The sequence below is a fragment of the Glandiceps talaboti genome, chromosome 5, assembly GCF_964340395.1.
Source record: "Glandiceps talaboti chromosome 5, keGlaTala1.1, whole genome shotgun sequence".
NCBI classification, from domain to species: Eukaryota; Metazoa; Hemichordata; class Enteropneusta; family Spengelidae; genus Glandiceps; species Glandiceps talaboti.
Window position 1 is genome coordinate 28,101,842 of NC_135553.1, and position 16,120 is coordinate 28,117,961.

Consider the following 16,120-nt stretch of genomic DNA (forward strand, 5'->3'; position numbering starts at 1 on the left):
GGTCAGTGAAAAAAGATTCAAAAATTGTATTCAAATATGCCTAGCAGCAAGACCACACCCTTAGCAACAGCCAAATACAGTTGTGCTACAATTCCATTGACGATATTTTTGTTTTTCACACCTAGATTTTAATCTTAATCAAAACTGGACTTTTAATTCTTACTAATCAACATTTGATGTACATGTCACTTAATTTTTAGCTATCAACCCATGTCAACCAAATCCTTGCAACAATGGTGGATTCTGTCTTCAGACACCAAACTCGTGTACAGAGTTCACATGTCGTTGTCCAACCTGCTTCACTGGTTCAACATGCCTTGAGCGTAAGATCTTTGTTTTTTCATCATAGTACTGTTTTATAGAGTAATAGTATTTAGTATTTATTTGTTGCAACTAGTTCTTTTAAATCATGTCTCCATTCATTTACTTATCACGTCTTCATTCAGTTAAGTGTTTGAGGGAACAGTGTACTGTAGAGTTGGATTCTTCAGAAATTTCTGGCAATTCTTATAGAAGCAAATGTGAAGATTGAACGCAATTTCTATCCTTAGCACTGGTTTCCATGGAAACCATGTATCAGCTTGACTAAGAACTTGTTTCCATGGAACTCATGTTTCAGCTTGGTTCAGGACATATTTCCATGGAAACCATATTTCAGCTTTTTTTACAATTCCAAATTAGATAGTCACCTTTAGGATGTGAATCTTGAATTATGTTTTCTGAGAATTTGCATTCGTAATATTAAACCAGTGAACTTGGTGTAATACATGGTTTGATCATTCTTTCATTAGCCATTAACCAGTGCCAGCCAAACCCATGTCAAAATAATGGCCAGTGTCAACCCACTCCAGGTTCTTGTACAGTGTTCACTTGTCTCTGTCCAGGTTGTTACACAGGATTTGACTGTACTCAGCGTAAGTAAAACTTAAAATTTTGGATGAATTCTCTCTATTTGTGTGTATTCTTTTTTTGTGTACACTTTGTCCTAAGCTTGTTTAAAATATGCAATCACTGTCTTTTTTTTGTATTTAACTCAGTTTCTTGGTAGTTTTACCTCCCCGTAAGGGAGTGTAATGTTATGCTTCTGTCTGTGTGTGTGTCTGTGTGTGTCTATGTCCATGTGTGTGTGTGCTTGTGTCTGTGTCTGTTTGTGTCTGTCTGTATCTGTCTGTCTGCATATTAATTAATGATTTTGATTTTCAATAATTAACCATATCTAAAGAATGCACACTTCCAATTCCATAACATTTTGTACATATACATCAACCATAATAAGCACACATGTCCTGTTAAGTTTGTTGACATAATATTTAGTTTTAATGAGTAATTTGCATAATTAATGATATTTGGCAATTAAGCCATATCTATAAAATGCAAGTTCCAACTTTCATATAATTTGGTAAATACATTTTGTGTATATCGGCCATGACAAAGCACACACATTTTACCAACCCTGTTGGCATAGTATTTAGTTTAATAAGTAATTTGTAGAATTAATGATTTTCGGTAATTAGGCTATATCTTAAGAATTCAAACTTCAAATTTCAGTTAACTTGGCACATCCATCAACCATAACAAATCACATGTTTTTGATGCAGATTTTTATGTACTTTTTTATTGTGCTGTTTAATTTCCATAAATAATCATTTTTCAAATTGATAATTACATTAAATTAGGCACTATCTTTACAATGCAAGCCTTCAATTTCTGATAATTTAGTGTATGTATAGATGGTAAAGAAGGGCATATCATGATGTGCCCTTTAAAGCCTGTTGATGTAGCTTATAATCATAATGGTTAATTTGCACAAATAATTATTTTTCGATAATTAGCAGTATGTCAGCTCTGTCAAGCTCCAATTTCATATAAGTTTTTTAATTAAAGGGTACATCATGTATAATACCTACAGCTCAGAATTTTGCATTTCAACAATGTGTGTAGGACCAAAAATCTATGGTTTGGCAGCCCATACAGGAGGCATTCAGTTTGAATGTGATGTAACCTGTTTTAGATAAAGGTCATATAAGATATTAATAAAGATTTGTACCCTAAGCTTATACTCCCTACTAAGACCTCATAAAAAAAAATGTGTGGTTCCGATCACACTCAATTTTAGAATAGGTGGGGTAGGTAGATTTTTTAGCACAACTGAACTGAAGGTTCACTAGTGCTATAAGCATGGCAAAGTGTCTGTCTCTCTGTATGTGTGGATGTGTGGATGTGTGTGTGTGTGTGTGTGTGTGTGTGTGTGTGTGTGTGTGTGTGTGTGTGTGTGTGTGTGTATGTGTGTGTGTGTGTGTGTGTGCATGGGTAAACAACTTAAAGTCAAAAACTGCTGAACTGATTGCTTTGATATTTGGTGGTCATGTTACTTCTGGTGTTTACTTGGGAAATTGTTCAAATGAAAATGATTGCATGAGAGATGTGGTCAGAAAAAACTCCAAAACTGCTAGGCAGATTGGCATGAAATTTTGTGAGATGTGAGTAAATTAAGATTTGTTCATGACGCAATGATTCCCCTAGTAATATGCAAATTAGGGCTAAAAATGTGTCATTTTGGTCAAAAACCTGTAATTCCAAAACTACTCAGCAGATTGGGCTGAAATTTAACAGGGATGCATCTGTGGGTGTATAGATGAAGAAATATTAAGCATATAATGATCTCATCAGTAATATGCAAATTAGGTGTAAAAATGTGAATTTTTTGTCAAAAATTTATATCTCAAAAAGTACTCAGTCAATCAGACTGAAATTTGGTGAGATGTTTCTGGAAGTGTTATTCTGCAGATTTTCTTCAAACTCTTTTGGCACAATTGGCCCTAGCAACTATGACCACGCCCTTAGCAATAACCAAATGGTCAAATAACATTTCTATAACAACATCATCTGGTAGGCGAATGAGTAAACATTCGAAAAATGTATGCAAATATCTGTAGCAACCATGACCACGCCCATAGCAACAGCCAAACGGTCGTGTATTTCACAACGATAACCAAAAGGGATTAATAGACGATTGAACAAATATTCAAAAATGTATGCAAATTTGCCTAGCAACAAGACCACGCCCATAGCAATAGCCAAATAATCACGTATATTCCAAAGATAACAGGAATGGAAAGACATGAATAAACATTTAAAAAATGTATGCAAATGTGCCTAGCAACAAGACCATGCCCATAGCAACAGTGAAATAATCACGTATATTGCAAAGATAACAGGAATTGAAAGAAAAATGAATAAACATTCAATAAATGTATGTAAATGTGCCTCGCAACAAGACCACGCCCATAGCAACAGCCAAACGGTCGTGTATTTTACAAAGATAACCAACAGGGATTAATAGACAATTGAACAAATATTCAAAAAAATGTATGCAAATTTGCCTAGCAAGAAGACCACGCCCATAGCAACAGCAAAGATAACAGTAATGGAAAGACATGAATAAACATTTTAAAAAAATGTATGTATACTTGCCTAGCAACAACACCATGCCCATAGCAACAGTCAAATAATCACGTATATTGCAAAGATAACAGGAATTGAAAGAAAAATGTATATACATTCAATAAATGTATGCACATGTGCCTAGCAACAAGACCACACCCATAGCAACAGCCAAACGGTTGTGTATTTCACAAAGATTACCAACAGGGATTAATAGACAATTGAACAAATATTCAAAAAATGTATGCAAATGTGCCTAGCAACAAGACCACACCCATAGCAACAACCAAATGATCACGTATATTGCAAAGATAACAGGAATTGAAAGAAAAATATATATGCATTCAATAAATGTATGAAAATGTGCCTAGCAACAAGACCACATCCATAGCAACAGCCAAATGATCACGTATAATTATTGCAAAGATATCAGGAATTCATATACAAGTTGGTATTTTTATTTTATTTTATTATTTTTTTCTGTGTGAGTGTCTAGTTCAGGTTTTCCATTGTTTTCCAAATGATCCCTGTGTTGTTTATTTCTTCATATCAGAAGTACCACCATTACAGATTGGAAGAACAGTTTTGTTTTGTCTTTTTAATTTGATGTCAGTTTTCACATCCACTATTTCTCATGAGACTTCACAATTTTTGCGATTTTATTATTTTTTTCTTGAGTATGTAAAAAAAGTTTAGGGTCAGCAGTGAAAAGCTAGGTGGAGTTGGGTAACCGGAACCAAACAATTATTTTTTCTAGGCTTAAAGATGTCCTTGAAGTGTATATTAATAATACATGTACATGGATTGTACCTCTAAACAAGTCGGGGAACTATGTTGTACTTTGTTCAAGAAAGTCCAAAACATTTAAAATTAAAATGAAGAAGAAAAAGACAGCCACATCTCTGACATACATTGATCTTGTTATTTTCACCATAGCATCTGTCGAATGAAGACAGTCATATCATGTTTCATTTCCAAATCTTTCAAATTTCTTATCATTCTTCTGAAACCATGAAGAGCACATTTACAAGTTCCTACAAACTTCATTTTGGGAGTATGTCTTCAATGAAGACTTGTTTGAATTAGAAAATAAAATTAACTAAAGTGGTATGCACATCTTACTACAAAATTGCCATTAAACACTATTATAATATTAACTGTGGCAAATAGTAAATTGAGGATTTTCTTGAAAGCAAGATTGTGAACAACCAAAACTTTTTTAAAGGGCCAGGAACAAGCTTTCATTATGACAAAAGTTTTTGGGGTGATTTGAGCTTTCTTGATTTCCAGCAAAGTGGTACCTGAAGTGCACCTTCCTTAAATGATTATTAGTATTGAAACTTTGTTGCAGTGCTAGATCCTTGCTCCGTCAACCGATGCCAAAATGGTGGTACCTGTGTGGGACAGCCAGGTTCCTGTACAGAATTCACCTGTACCTGTCCGGAGTGCTACACTGGAACACTTTGTGAACAATGTAAGTTGTTTGTATTCAGAAATAAGTGTAGTTTTGGAATTATGTAAATGAAGTTCCAAATAAATAATTTGTGAGTTGAATTGTTGCCATCTGACCGTACCTTGTGTTTATCAGTAAAATTATTGTGTCATTGATGGCATTTAGTCTTTGTTCTATGAAATCACTCACAATTAAAGAGGTCAACACATCTATCCGTCATTTCACAGTGAAATGTAATAAAGCCAACTTGAAGGCAAGTCTAAATGGAACCATGTAAGCAAAGTCATCTCACGCAATGCATCTTGGAACCAGAAAATCAACTATGCTGCACCTCTTTCAATTGAGCAACTCAGTTTTGCTTGTTTTGAATGAACTTCAATGTTTATCCATTCTAGTCTCGGACTGAGAGTAGTTCTTATTGTTTTATTTGTCATTTCAAATTAGCCTAAAATGATAATTCATGTTTTTTTCACATCCCTAGTCATCAACCCATGTCAGAATAATCCATGTCAAAATGGGGGTTTCTGTCAACAAGTTCAAGGGTCATGTACAGAATTCACCTGTTATTGTCTGAACTGTTTCACAGGACCAACGTGTACAGAAGGTAAGTGTAACAAAACCATGGAAATTAACATTCCCACAGACAGACAGACAGACAGACAGACAGACAGACACAGACAGGCACATGCACATACATCTACACATACCACACACACAGACACAAATGCACACACACACCCACACACACACACACACACACACACACACACACACACACACACACACACACACACACACACACACACTGCATACACATTTCTAAAAGGTGTTTCACATGGGGTACAGATACAATTTTTGTAGGTCAATGTCTGTATTAGAGTTACTCAAGCAGAAATTTCATTTAAAGGTGATTCAAAATGCCCTATACCACAACCTTGAAAATTGTTGTTTATATGTCTCTTAATTAGTAAATGCTGAGCTTAATATTCAAAATTGCATGCTACGTGAGAGAAAAGAGTCAAAACAGATGATTGGTGACCAACCTGAACAGCCACAAACTTACGGTTATACTGCCTATTGTTCTCCCTTTTGGGGATTATGACATCATAGAGGGGAGAGTTTTATGTCAGTTAATATAGTAAGCAATGGCAGACAGTAGTAATTCTGACTTTGATACTCATCAGAATTTATCGGAGAGTGATGAACCTTTTTTCAATGTCAACTTTACCATGTCCGATGGATTAATTGAGCTTTTTATGTATGTGTTGTATCTTATAATAGCAGCAATTTAGTGAAAATTCTACCAGTGATTTTAGAGAGTATATAGTATAGAGTATAGAGTTGATTTTGACCTCAAAAGAAATTGGATCTCAACTACGGTTACAAGTCGATATCAAAATGCCTCTAATGATGACCAGAATGTAATTTAATATGACTGAAAAGTCTTAATAACTTGAACCACGCATGTTTCGATTGCCAATTATTTTTTCACCACCCTAGAAGTTGATTGCTAAAGTTCAATAGTTTTGCGGTGCAGGCTTTGTTTGACAAAAAGTAAAGCTGGCCTTTTTTTTGGTCTACATGTGAAATGAGAGTGATCTGTAAATGTTTCACAGTTGTTGTGGTCTTGTGTTGTCACATGCTCGGCTTGTGACAGCCAAGTTTACATCTTCAAATGGAAATTCATCTGTGTTGTCACATGCTTGGCTTGTGACAGCCAAGTTTACATCTTCAAATGGAAATTCATCTGTATTTGAAAACCATAGTATTATTGAATTTAACTTTTATTCCAAACACAGTTTTGAAAATTTTACCTTAAATTTTGGACTGCACACTTCAATCTTTGTCAACAGATTGTCCTACTATATTCAGTACATATGACATAATAAGCCTAATAAGAGTTTACATCTATTATTTTCGGCCATGGCTGTATTCTACACTTATGGTACAGAGCCTGAGTGTGAGATCAGAAATTGGACTCATCGACTTGTCGGGGACTCAAATTATTTTGTTTGTTTGATCACACTGTATAGGTGATAACTAGGGTGTATTCAATATATTGACTTGAAGCAATAGTTGGCCCATTGTGTTGTCATGGCAGTAGTTTTGTTTCAGGTACTAATTAGTCACAGTCAAATGTTCGGTTAAGATGTGTAGATTGTAGTTTTTTGCTTACTGATGTCTGTTACAATCATCAACGATGCATTTTTTTACAAAGTCATTGTGTTTTAGTCACCTTTTGACGACACTCATCATAGCCTCATTGCTAAACAATCCAATCTATGGTGACACAAAATGGCGTGGTCTTGGTGGAACCAGAAATGCCTGAAAACTCTCGAAGTAAATCTGACAGGAACTGACGGAAAAACTGGCATTTAAGGTGTTTTCAGTCACCTTTTTTAAAGTTTTAAAACCATAATATGTTTCATGAACATGTTGTCTAGCAAAATAGCAATAGTGAATGTGTGTATTTTGAATCACCTTTAAGGTTAAGATGCCAAATCTAGCTCTGCCAGGCCGACTGAAAAAAACAAAACAGTTAACTAAGAACTCCAAAGTTAAATGGGATACATGTAGTACTTTGCAATATAAAATGTTGTTGGTTTTTTTTATGTCCACCACAGCTATCGATATCTGTGATACAAGACCATGTCAGAATGGAGGAACTTGTCAACAAACTCCTGGTTCTTGTACATCATATACATGTACCTGTCCAGGATGTTACATTGGATTCACCTGTTCACAGTGTAAGTACTCACAGCATTGTACATCACTGTCATGAAATACACTGTAAACTTGGATTCTGGATACTTGTAAAGAGAGTGAAAGTAAAACAAGAAGATTGATGTATTCTCATGTACCTGTAATAGCAGTTTACCTCAAGTTAGGAAGTCAAACTGGATTCAACCTCATGCGCACTTCTACCAGTACCTGTAGTAATGTATCTGTAGTACATGATTAAGATCATGGTGTTGACCAAGAAATGATTAAGTGGAAGTCATGTAATAATCAAGAAATGATAAAGTGGAACTCACCAAATAACTTAAATAGTAGTCACCCAATAACTTAATTAGTAGTCACCAAATAACTTAATTAGTAGTCACCCAATAACTTAGTAGTCACCAAATAACTTAGTTAGTAGTCACCAAATAACTTAATTAGTAGTCACCCAATAACTTAGTAGTCACCAAATAACTTAGTTAGTAGTCACCAAATAACTTAGTTAGTAGTCACCCAATAGCTTAGTAGTCACCCAATAACTTAATTAGTAGTCACCCAATAACTTAGTAGTCACCAAATAACTTAATTAGTAGTCACCCAATAACTTAGTAGTCACCCAATAACTTAATTAGTAGTCACCCAATAACTTAGTAGTCACCAAATAACTTAATTAGTAGTCACCCAATAGCTTAGTAGTCACCCAATAACTTAATTAGTAGTCACCCAATAACTTAGTAGTCACCAAATAACTTAATTAGTAGTCACCCAATAACTTAGTAGTCACCAAATAACTTAGTTAGTAGTCACCAAATAACTTAATTAGTAGTCACCCAATAGCTTAGTAGTCACCCAATAACTTAATTAGTAGTCACCCAATAACTTAGGAGTCACCCAATAACTTAATTAGTAGTCACCCAATAACTTAGTAGTCACCAAATAACTTAATTAGTAGTCACCCAATAACTTAGTAGTCACCAAATAACTTAGTTAGTAGTCACCAAATAACTTAATTAGTAGTCACCCAATAGCTTAGTAGTCACCCAATAACTTAATTAGTAGTCACCCAATAACTTAGTAGTCACCCAATAACTTAGTTAGTAGTCATCAAATAACTTAGTTAGTAGTCACCAAATAACTTAATTAGTAGTCACCCAATAACTTAGTAGTCACCAAATAACTTAATTAGTAGTCACCCAATAACTTAGTAGTCACCAAATAACTTAGTTAGTAGTCACCAAATAACTTAGTTAGTAGTCATCAAATAACTTAATTAGTAGTCACCCAATAACTTAGTAGTCACCAAATAACTTAGTTAGTAGTCACCCAATAACTTAGTAGTCATCAAATAACTTAGTTAGTAGTCACCAAATAACTTAATTAGTAGTCACCCAATAACTTAGTAGTCACCAAATAACTTAATTAGTAGTCACCCAATAACTTAGTAGTCACCAAATAACTTAGTTAGTAGTCACCAAATAACTTAGTTAGTAGTCACCAAATAACTTAATTAGTAGTCACCCAATAACTTAGTAGTCACCAAATAACTTAGTTAGTAGTCACCCAATAACTTAGTAGTCACCAAATAACTTAGTTAGTAGTCATCAAATAACTTAGTTAGTAGTCACCAAATAACTTAGTTAGTAGTCACCCAATAACTTAGTTAGTAGTCACCCAATAACTTAGTAGTCACCAAATAACTTAGTTAGTAGTCATCAAATAACTTAGTTAGTAGTCACCAAATAACTTAGTTAGTAGTCACCCAATAACTTAGTTAGTAGTCACCCAATAACTTAGTAGTCATCAAATAACTTAGTTAGTAGTCACCAAATAACTTAGTTATTAGTCACCAAATAACTTAATTAGTTGTCTCCAAATAACTTCGGGAATGGATTTGTACGGAATAATTTTGAGCAACGTAATGTGTTGTGATGATTGCAATTATTTTCAACAAATCATTAAATTTAACCAGTAACACTTTTAAATATGCTGAGTCATGTTTTTTGCATTTGTTTCTTAGTACAGAATCCATGCCAACCCAACCGATGTACAAATGGAGGTACTTGTATTCAATCCCAAGGATCGTGTACAGAATTCACCTGTGTTTGTGATGGTTGTTATACAGGACTCTATTGCTCACAGTGTAAGTCACTTTCTGTCTGCAATTTTAGCACAGATGAACTGATGAGGTTTAGTAACTATATATATGCATGGTGCTGTGTGTGTCTGTCTGTGTGTGTGCACGACTTAAACTCAAAAACCGCTGGACCGATTGTTTTGATATTTGTTGGGGATGTTCCTTTTGGTGTCTAGTTGGGAGATTGTTGAAAACAAAATGATTGCATCACGTGTGTGATTTGGGTAAAAAATGACATTTTTGGTGAAAAAAAACAAACTCAAAAAACTACTGGGCAGATTGGTCTGAAATTTGATTGGAATTTTTTTTAGTGGTATGGACTTTAAGATTTGTTTATGACATATTTATGATTTGTTTATGACATCCCATCAGTGATATACTAATTAGGTCTAAAATTGTGCCTTTTTGGTTAAAAGTCTTTTATTCCAAAATTACTGAGCAGATGTTGGGGGCTGAAAGTTCGTGGGATGCATTTTGGGATGTGTAGATGATGAGCTATTAGTCATGTAATGATCTTATCAGCGATATGCAAATTGGGTGTAAAAATATGAATTTGTCGGGAGGGGGGGGGGGGCTGAAATTTGGTTAGCTTTATCTAGACATGTTATTCTCCAGCTGTTGCATTAAATGCTGACATTCCCATAGCAACAACTAACCTATAGAAGTTAAGACAACTGTCATGTTACTTATGTTTATATATTATCTGACACAATCTTTCTTTTTAAATTTTAATTTTCAATAGTTGTGAACCCATGTCAACCCAATCCATGCCAGAATAGTGGTTTCTGTATACCACAGCAAGGCTCCTGTACTGAGTTCCAGTGCCAGTGTAGTCAATGCTACACTGGAGATTTATGTTCTACACGTAAGTCAGTAATATATTCAGTTTCAGGGCTAGTGCAGAATAGTGGCAGTGTGTAGTCTACAGAACAAACCTGGAGTATGTTAGGTAGTCTATTAATATAGTCATGATTCCTAAACTACAGTAGCCCTAATCTGATGCAATTCAGGTTTAGGCTAGGGAGTCTAAACCCTTTAGCTTTCTCAAAACATACATTTATTGTTACAAAAGCAGTTTGTGTTCAGTAGAGAACTGTCATGATTGACTATCGAAGAAATATTTCAACAGTAGGTTGGAAAAGTTGTGTTTGTATTTATTTATTTATTTATTTATTTGTTTGTTTGTTTGTTTGTTTGTTTGTGCGTTCGTTCGTTCGTTCGTTCGTTCGTTCGTTCGTTCGTTCGTGTCCGTCCGTCCGTTCGTTCGTTCGTTCGTTCGTTCGTTCGTTCGTTCGTTCGTTCGTTCGTTCGTTCGTTCGTTCGTTCGTTCGTTCGTTCGTTCGTTCGTTCGTTCGTTCGTTCGTTCGTTCGTTCGTTCGTTCGTTTGTTCGTTCGTTCGTTCGTTCGTTCGTTCGTTCGTTATTTATTTATTTATTTACCTGTATGTGTTTGTGTACGTAGGTATATACATATACATATACATATACATATACATATACATACATGCATGCATACTCTGGTGCGCATGTGCCTTTGCATGTGCACACATACATTGTATCGACATGTACATTATATGCCAGCTAGTGTTTGCTACCTTGTAAGTGTGTGTAGCATGTGTACCATGGCTGCTAGCTGAACTTCAACAAATTTTCTATAAGATTTCAAATATTGATCAAAATCAAATGAAATTATTACAAAGGAACCAATGAAGCAGTCATTGACTCAGCTAATTTATTAGTTTTATCAATAAATCTTGACTTGACTTCCCTTCTTGACAGTAATGTTGTAAGTCACATACATGTAGTTTTTTAAAAAAAATCCTCCACCAAGTTAGTGATCCTACTTTGTTGATGCACAGGACTTGACCAGTGTACTTCTCAGCCATGTCAAAATGGAGGAACTTGCCAACCATTGCCAGGATCCTGTACTGCATACAATTGTGTCTGTCCTCAGTGTTTTACGGGGACAACATGTTCTACACGTAAGTTATAGTTTTAAAATATTGTATTTTCAATATTTTTCATTATTTCTATGTGAAAGAACTGAATAGTATTGCTGTATCTTTAAAATATGATTTGATATTTGCCAAAAATAGTTGAATTTCAAAATTTCATCAGTTTTGAAGGAATACATTGGAAGCAATCAATTAAAATTAGAAGTATTTTCATTTCTACCAATTTCTCAACTTTTCTGCACTTTTTGCAGATATTGCTGCAATGTACTTTGGAGAATTGTTATGAAATTTATCAATAAATACTTAGTATAATACAGTTTGAAAACACCACAATGTAAATAAAAGATAACTTTTGCTCAGAAAATGTTCAACTTACATTAATTGTCTTATAACACAGCTGTGGACCCCTGTCAACAAAATGTATGTCTGAATGGTGGTACTTGTGTACAAGTTGATGGCTCCTGTACAGAAACTAATTGTCTATGTGACAATTGCTATCAAGGAACTTTATGTGAAACAAGTGAGTTCTCCTTTCCTTTCAATAACACCCCCCTCCCAAAACCAATTGTCTATAAAATAGTAGCCATCAAGCATCCTTTATATAAAAATAGTGAGTTCTCCCTCCCAAGAACACCCCCTCCCCTGCATAAATTAGCTGACCATGTGCCAGTTGCAACCTAGGATCCTCATGTGAAACAAGTGAGTTCTAATTTCAATTTCCTCTCCCCACTCAAACCATTAAATGCGTCATCATGATCCCTATATGCTGAGATCACATAGAGAATTAATTGGTGAAATGGCTATTGAACTTTAGCTAAGTAAACTAGACTATGTTAACACATTGTCTGATATCAAGCATATTACCAATAATTTGTCACAGAGACCTCATAATCCAAAATGTATTTCATGACACCAGCCTTTGTATCATCCTTCAATTGTCTCTGTTGTCATACTGCAATGTTTAAGAGTTATAAGCATAACATTTGCAATTTTTTCCTATGTTTGTCTTCTTAAAACAGGACTGAACCAATGTCAGCCCAACCCTTGTCAAAATAATGGATTCTGTATCCCTGTCCAAAACTCATGCACAGATTACAGCTGTACATGTACGTTCTGTTACACTGGTACTCTCTGTGAACAAAGTAAGTGACATGTATGTTCTGTTACACTGGTACTCTCTGTGAACAAAGTAAGTGACATGTACGTTCTGTTACACTGGTATTCTCTGTGAACAAAGTAAGTGACATGTACGTTCTGTTACACTGGTACTCTCTGTGAACAAAGTATTAAAGTGACATGTACGTTCTTTTACACTGGTACTCTCTGTGAACAAAGTAAGTGACATGTACGTTCTGTTACACTGGTATTCTCTGTGAACAAAGTAAGTGACATGTATATTCTGTTACACTGGTATTCTCTGTGAACAAAGTAAGTGACATGTACGTTCTGTTACACTGGTATTCTCTGTGAACAAAGTAAGTGACATGTACGTTCTGTTACACTGATACTCTCTGTGAACAAAGTAAGTGACATGTACGTTCTGTTACACTGGTATTCTCTGTGAACAAAGTAAGTGACATGTACGTTCTGTTACACTGGTATTCTCTGTGAACTTGATAGTAGTACTCCAACGATGTGTGGTTCAGACATTGTGCTATTTGTGAAGGGCCAAGGTTTCAATCCTAGATTCTCTGATTAGTATTATCTTATCAATAGAGTCATAAGGATTTTTACACCTAAATTTGAATCTTAATCCAACTAGGAACGCGAACTTTACATTCGAAATCCCTTGTCATTCTATGTAGTATGCTGACAAAATCCATTCTGACACACACACACACACTTACACACACACACACACACACACACACACACACACACACACACACACACACACACACACACACACACAAACACATACACACACAAACACATACACACACATTCACACATACACATACACACCATCACACACACACACACACACACACACATATTCACACACACATTGCAGGTTTATGGAATTTCTAGATAAAAATTTATTGGAAATGATTCATACATTGGTAACTTGGGGAGTATTTGGTATAAATATGTTTTATCTATGATTGAACTTTTCAAATGAAATTCCATTTTTTGTGTTTTTGCACAGGAATTGATCAGTGTTCACCGAACCCATGCAGCAGTGGTGGTACATGCGTTGGTACACCTGGATCCTGTTCAGCTTACACCTGCACTTGTCCAGGATGCTACACTGGCACAACCTGCACCCAATGTAAGTAGTCATAGCAACAACCTATATAACCATTTCTTGCATATCACAGACACTTTGTATCATTTCTAATTTGCCAATTTCTTTTAAGTCATGTTTATAGATAATATAGAAGAGAAATACTTGTATACCCAAGAATTGTTTGTCCTGTCCGTATAACTTTATTACTGAATGTTGGCCATATTTGTTGTAAAAAATGCCGTGACCTTGACCCTCAGGGTCAGCTATCAAAATCAAGATATTTCTTCCATATTGCATATCTTACACTTAGTGTAATTCAAGTGTGATGAATCATTCATACAATTTTGAGCACACGTAATAAATCACAACTTAAGGCAAATACACATATGCAGTAATTTTGGTTTTCATGTGAAGACAGTGAGTAATCCATAGTACTTTATCCAACTAATTGACAAATCCACAACCCAATCCAACAATGAACAGACTAATTAATCCACAATCCTTACAATGAACAGACTGATCCACAATCCTTACAATGAACAGACTAATTAATCCACAATCCTTACAATGAACAGACTGATTTACAATCCTTACAATGAACAGACTAATCCACAGTCCTTACAATGAACAGACTGATTTACAATCCTTACAATGAACAGACTAATCCACAGTCCTTACAATGAACAGACTGATCCACAGTCCTTACAATGAACAGACTGATCCACAGTCCTTACAATGAACAGACTAATCCACAATCCTTACAATGAACAGACTAATCCACAGTCCTTACAATGAACAGACTAATCCACAATCCTTACAATGAACAGACTGATCCACAGTCCTTACAATGAACAGACTGATCCACAGTCCTTACAATGAACAGACTGATTTACAGTCCTTACAATGAACAGACTGATCCACAGTCCTTACAATGAACAGACTAATTAATCCACAATCCTTACAATGAACAGACTAATCCACAATCCTTACAATGAACAGACTAATCCACAATCCTTACAATGAACAGACTAATCCACAGTCCTTACAATGAACAGACTGATTTACAGTCCTTACAATGAACAGACTGATTTACAATCCTTACAATGAACAGACTAATCCACAGTCCTTACAATGAACAGATTGATTTACAGTCCTTACAATGAACAGACTAATCCACAGTCCTTACAATGAACAGACTGATCCACAGTCCTTACAATGAACAGACTAATCCACAGTCCTTACAATGAACAGACTAATCCACAATCCTTACAATGAACAGACTAATCCACAATCCTTACAATGAACAGACTAATCCACAGTCCTTACAATGAACAGACTGATTTACAGTCCTTACAATGAACAGACTGATTTACAGTCCTTACAATGAACAGACTGATCCACAGTCCTTACAATGAACAGACTAATTAATCCACAATCCTTACAATGAACAGACTAATCCACAATCCTTACAATGAACAGACTAATCCACAATCCTTACAATGAACAGACTAATCCACAGTCCTTACAATGAACAGACTGATTTACAGTCCTTACAATGAACAGACTGATTTACAATCCTTACAATGAACAGACTAATCCACAGTCCTTACAATGAACAGATTGATTTACAGTCCTTACAATGAACAGACTAATCCACAGTCCTTACAATGAACAGACTGATCCACAGTCCTTACAATGAACAGACTAATCCACAGTCCTTACAATGAACAGACTAATCCACAATCCTTACAATGAACAGACTAATCCACAATCCTTACAATGAACAGACTAATCCACAGTCCTTACAATGAACAGACTGATTTACAGTCCTTACAATGAACAGACTGATTTACAATCCTTACAATGAACAGACTAATCCACAGTCCTTACAATGAACAGATTGATTTACAGTCCTTACAATGAACAGACTAATCCACAATCCTTACAATGAGCAGACTAATTAATCCACAATCCTTACAATGAACAGACTAATCCACAATCCTTACAATGAACAGACTGATTTACAGTCCTTACAATGAACAGACTGATCCACAGTCCTTACAATGAACAGACTGATTTACAGTCCTTACAATGAACAGACTGATCCACAATCCTTACAATGAACATACTAATCCACAATCCTTACAATGAACAGACTGATTTACAGTCCTTACAATGAACAGA

At 35.2% G+C, this 16,120-nt stretch overlaps 1 protein-coding gene across 1 annotated transcript in view; it reads left to right on the top strand.

The window, feature by feature from the left end:
• LOC144435554 (uncharacterized) overlaps positions 1-16,120 on the top strand; it is a 450,358-nt gene that overhangs the window by 153,965 nt on the left and 280,273 nt on the right. Inside the window, exons 84-94 of the mRNA XM_078124141.1 lie at positions 201-323; positions 792-914; positions 4,796-4,918; positions 5,379-5,501; positions 7,522-7,644; positions 9,636-9,758; positions 10,495-10,617; positions 11,611-11,733; positions 12,104-12,226; positions 12,726-12,848; positions 13,856-13,978. Of these exons, the coding sequence (XP_077980267.1) occupies positions 201-323; positions 792-914; positions 4,796-4,918; positions 5,379-5,501; positions 7,522-7,644; positions 9,636-9,758; positions 10,495-10,617; positions 11,611-11,733; positions 12,104-12,226; positions 12,726-12,848; positions 13,856-13,978 (1,353 nt within the window). The remainder of the gene's footprint in view (positions 1-200; positions 324-791; positions 915-4,795; positions 4,919-5,378; positions 5,502-7,521; positions 7,645-9,635; positions 9,759-10,494; positions 10,618-11,610; positions 11,734-12,103; positions 12,227-12,725; positions 12,849-13,855; positions 13,979-16,120) is intronic.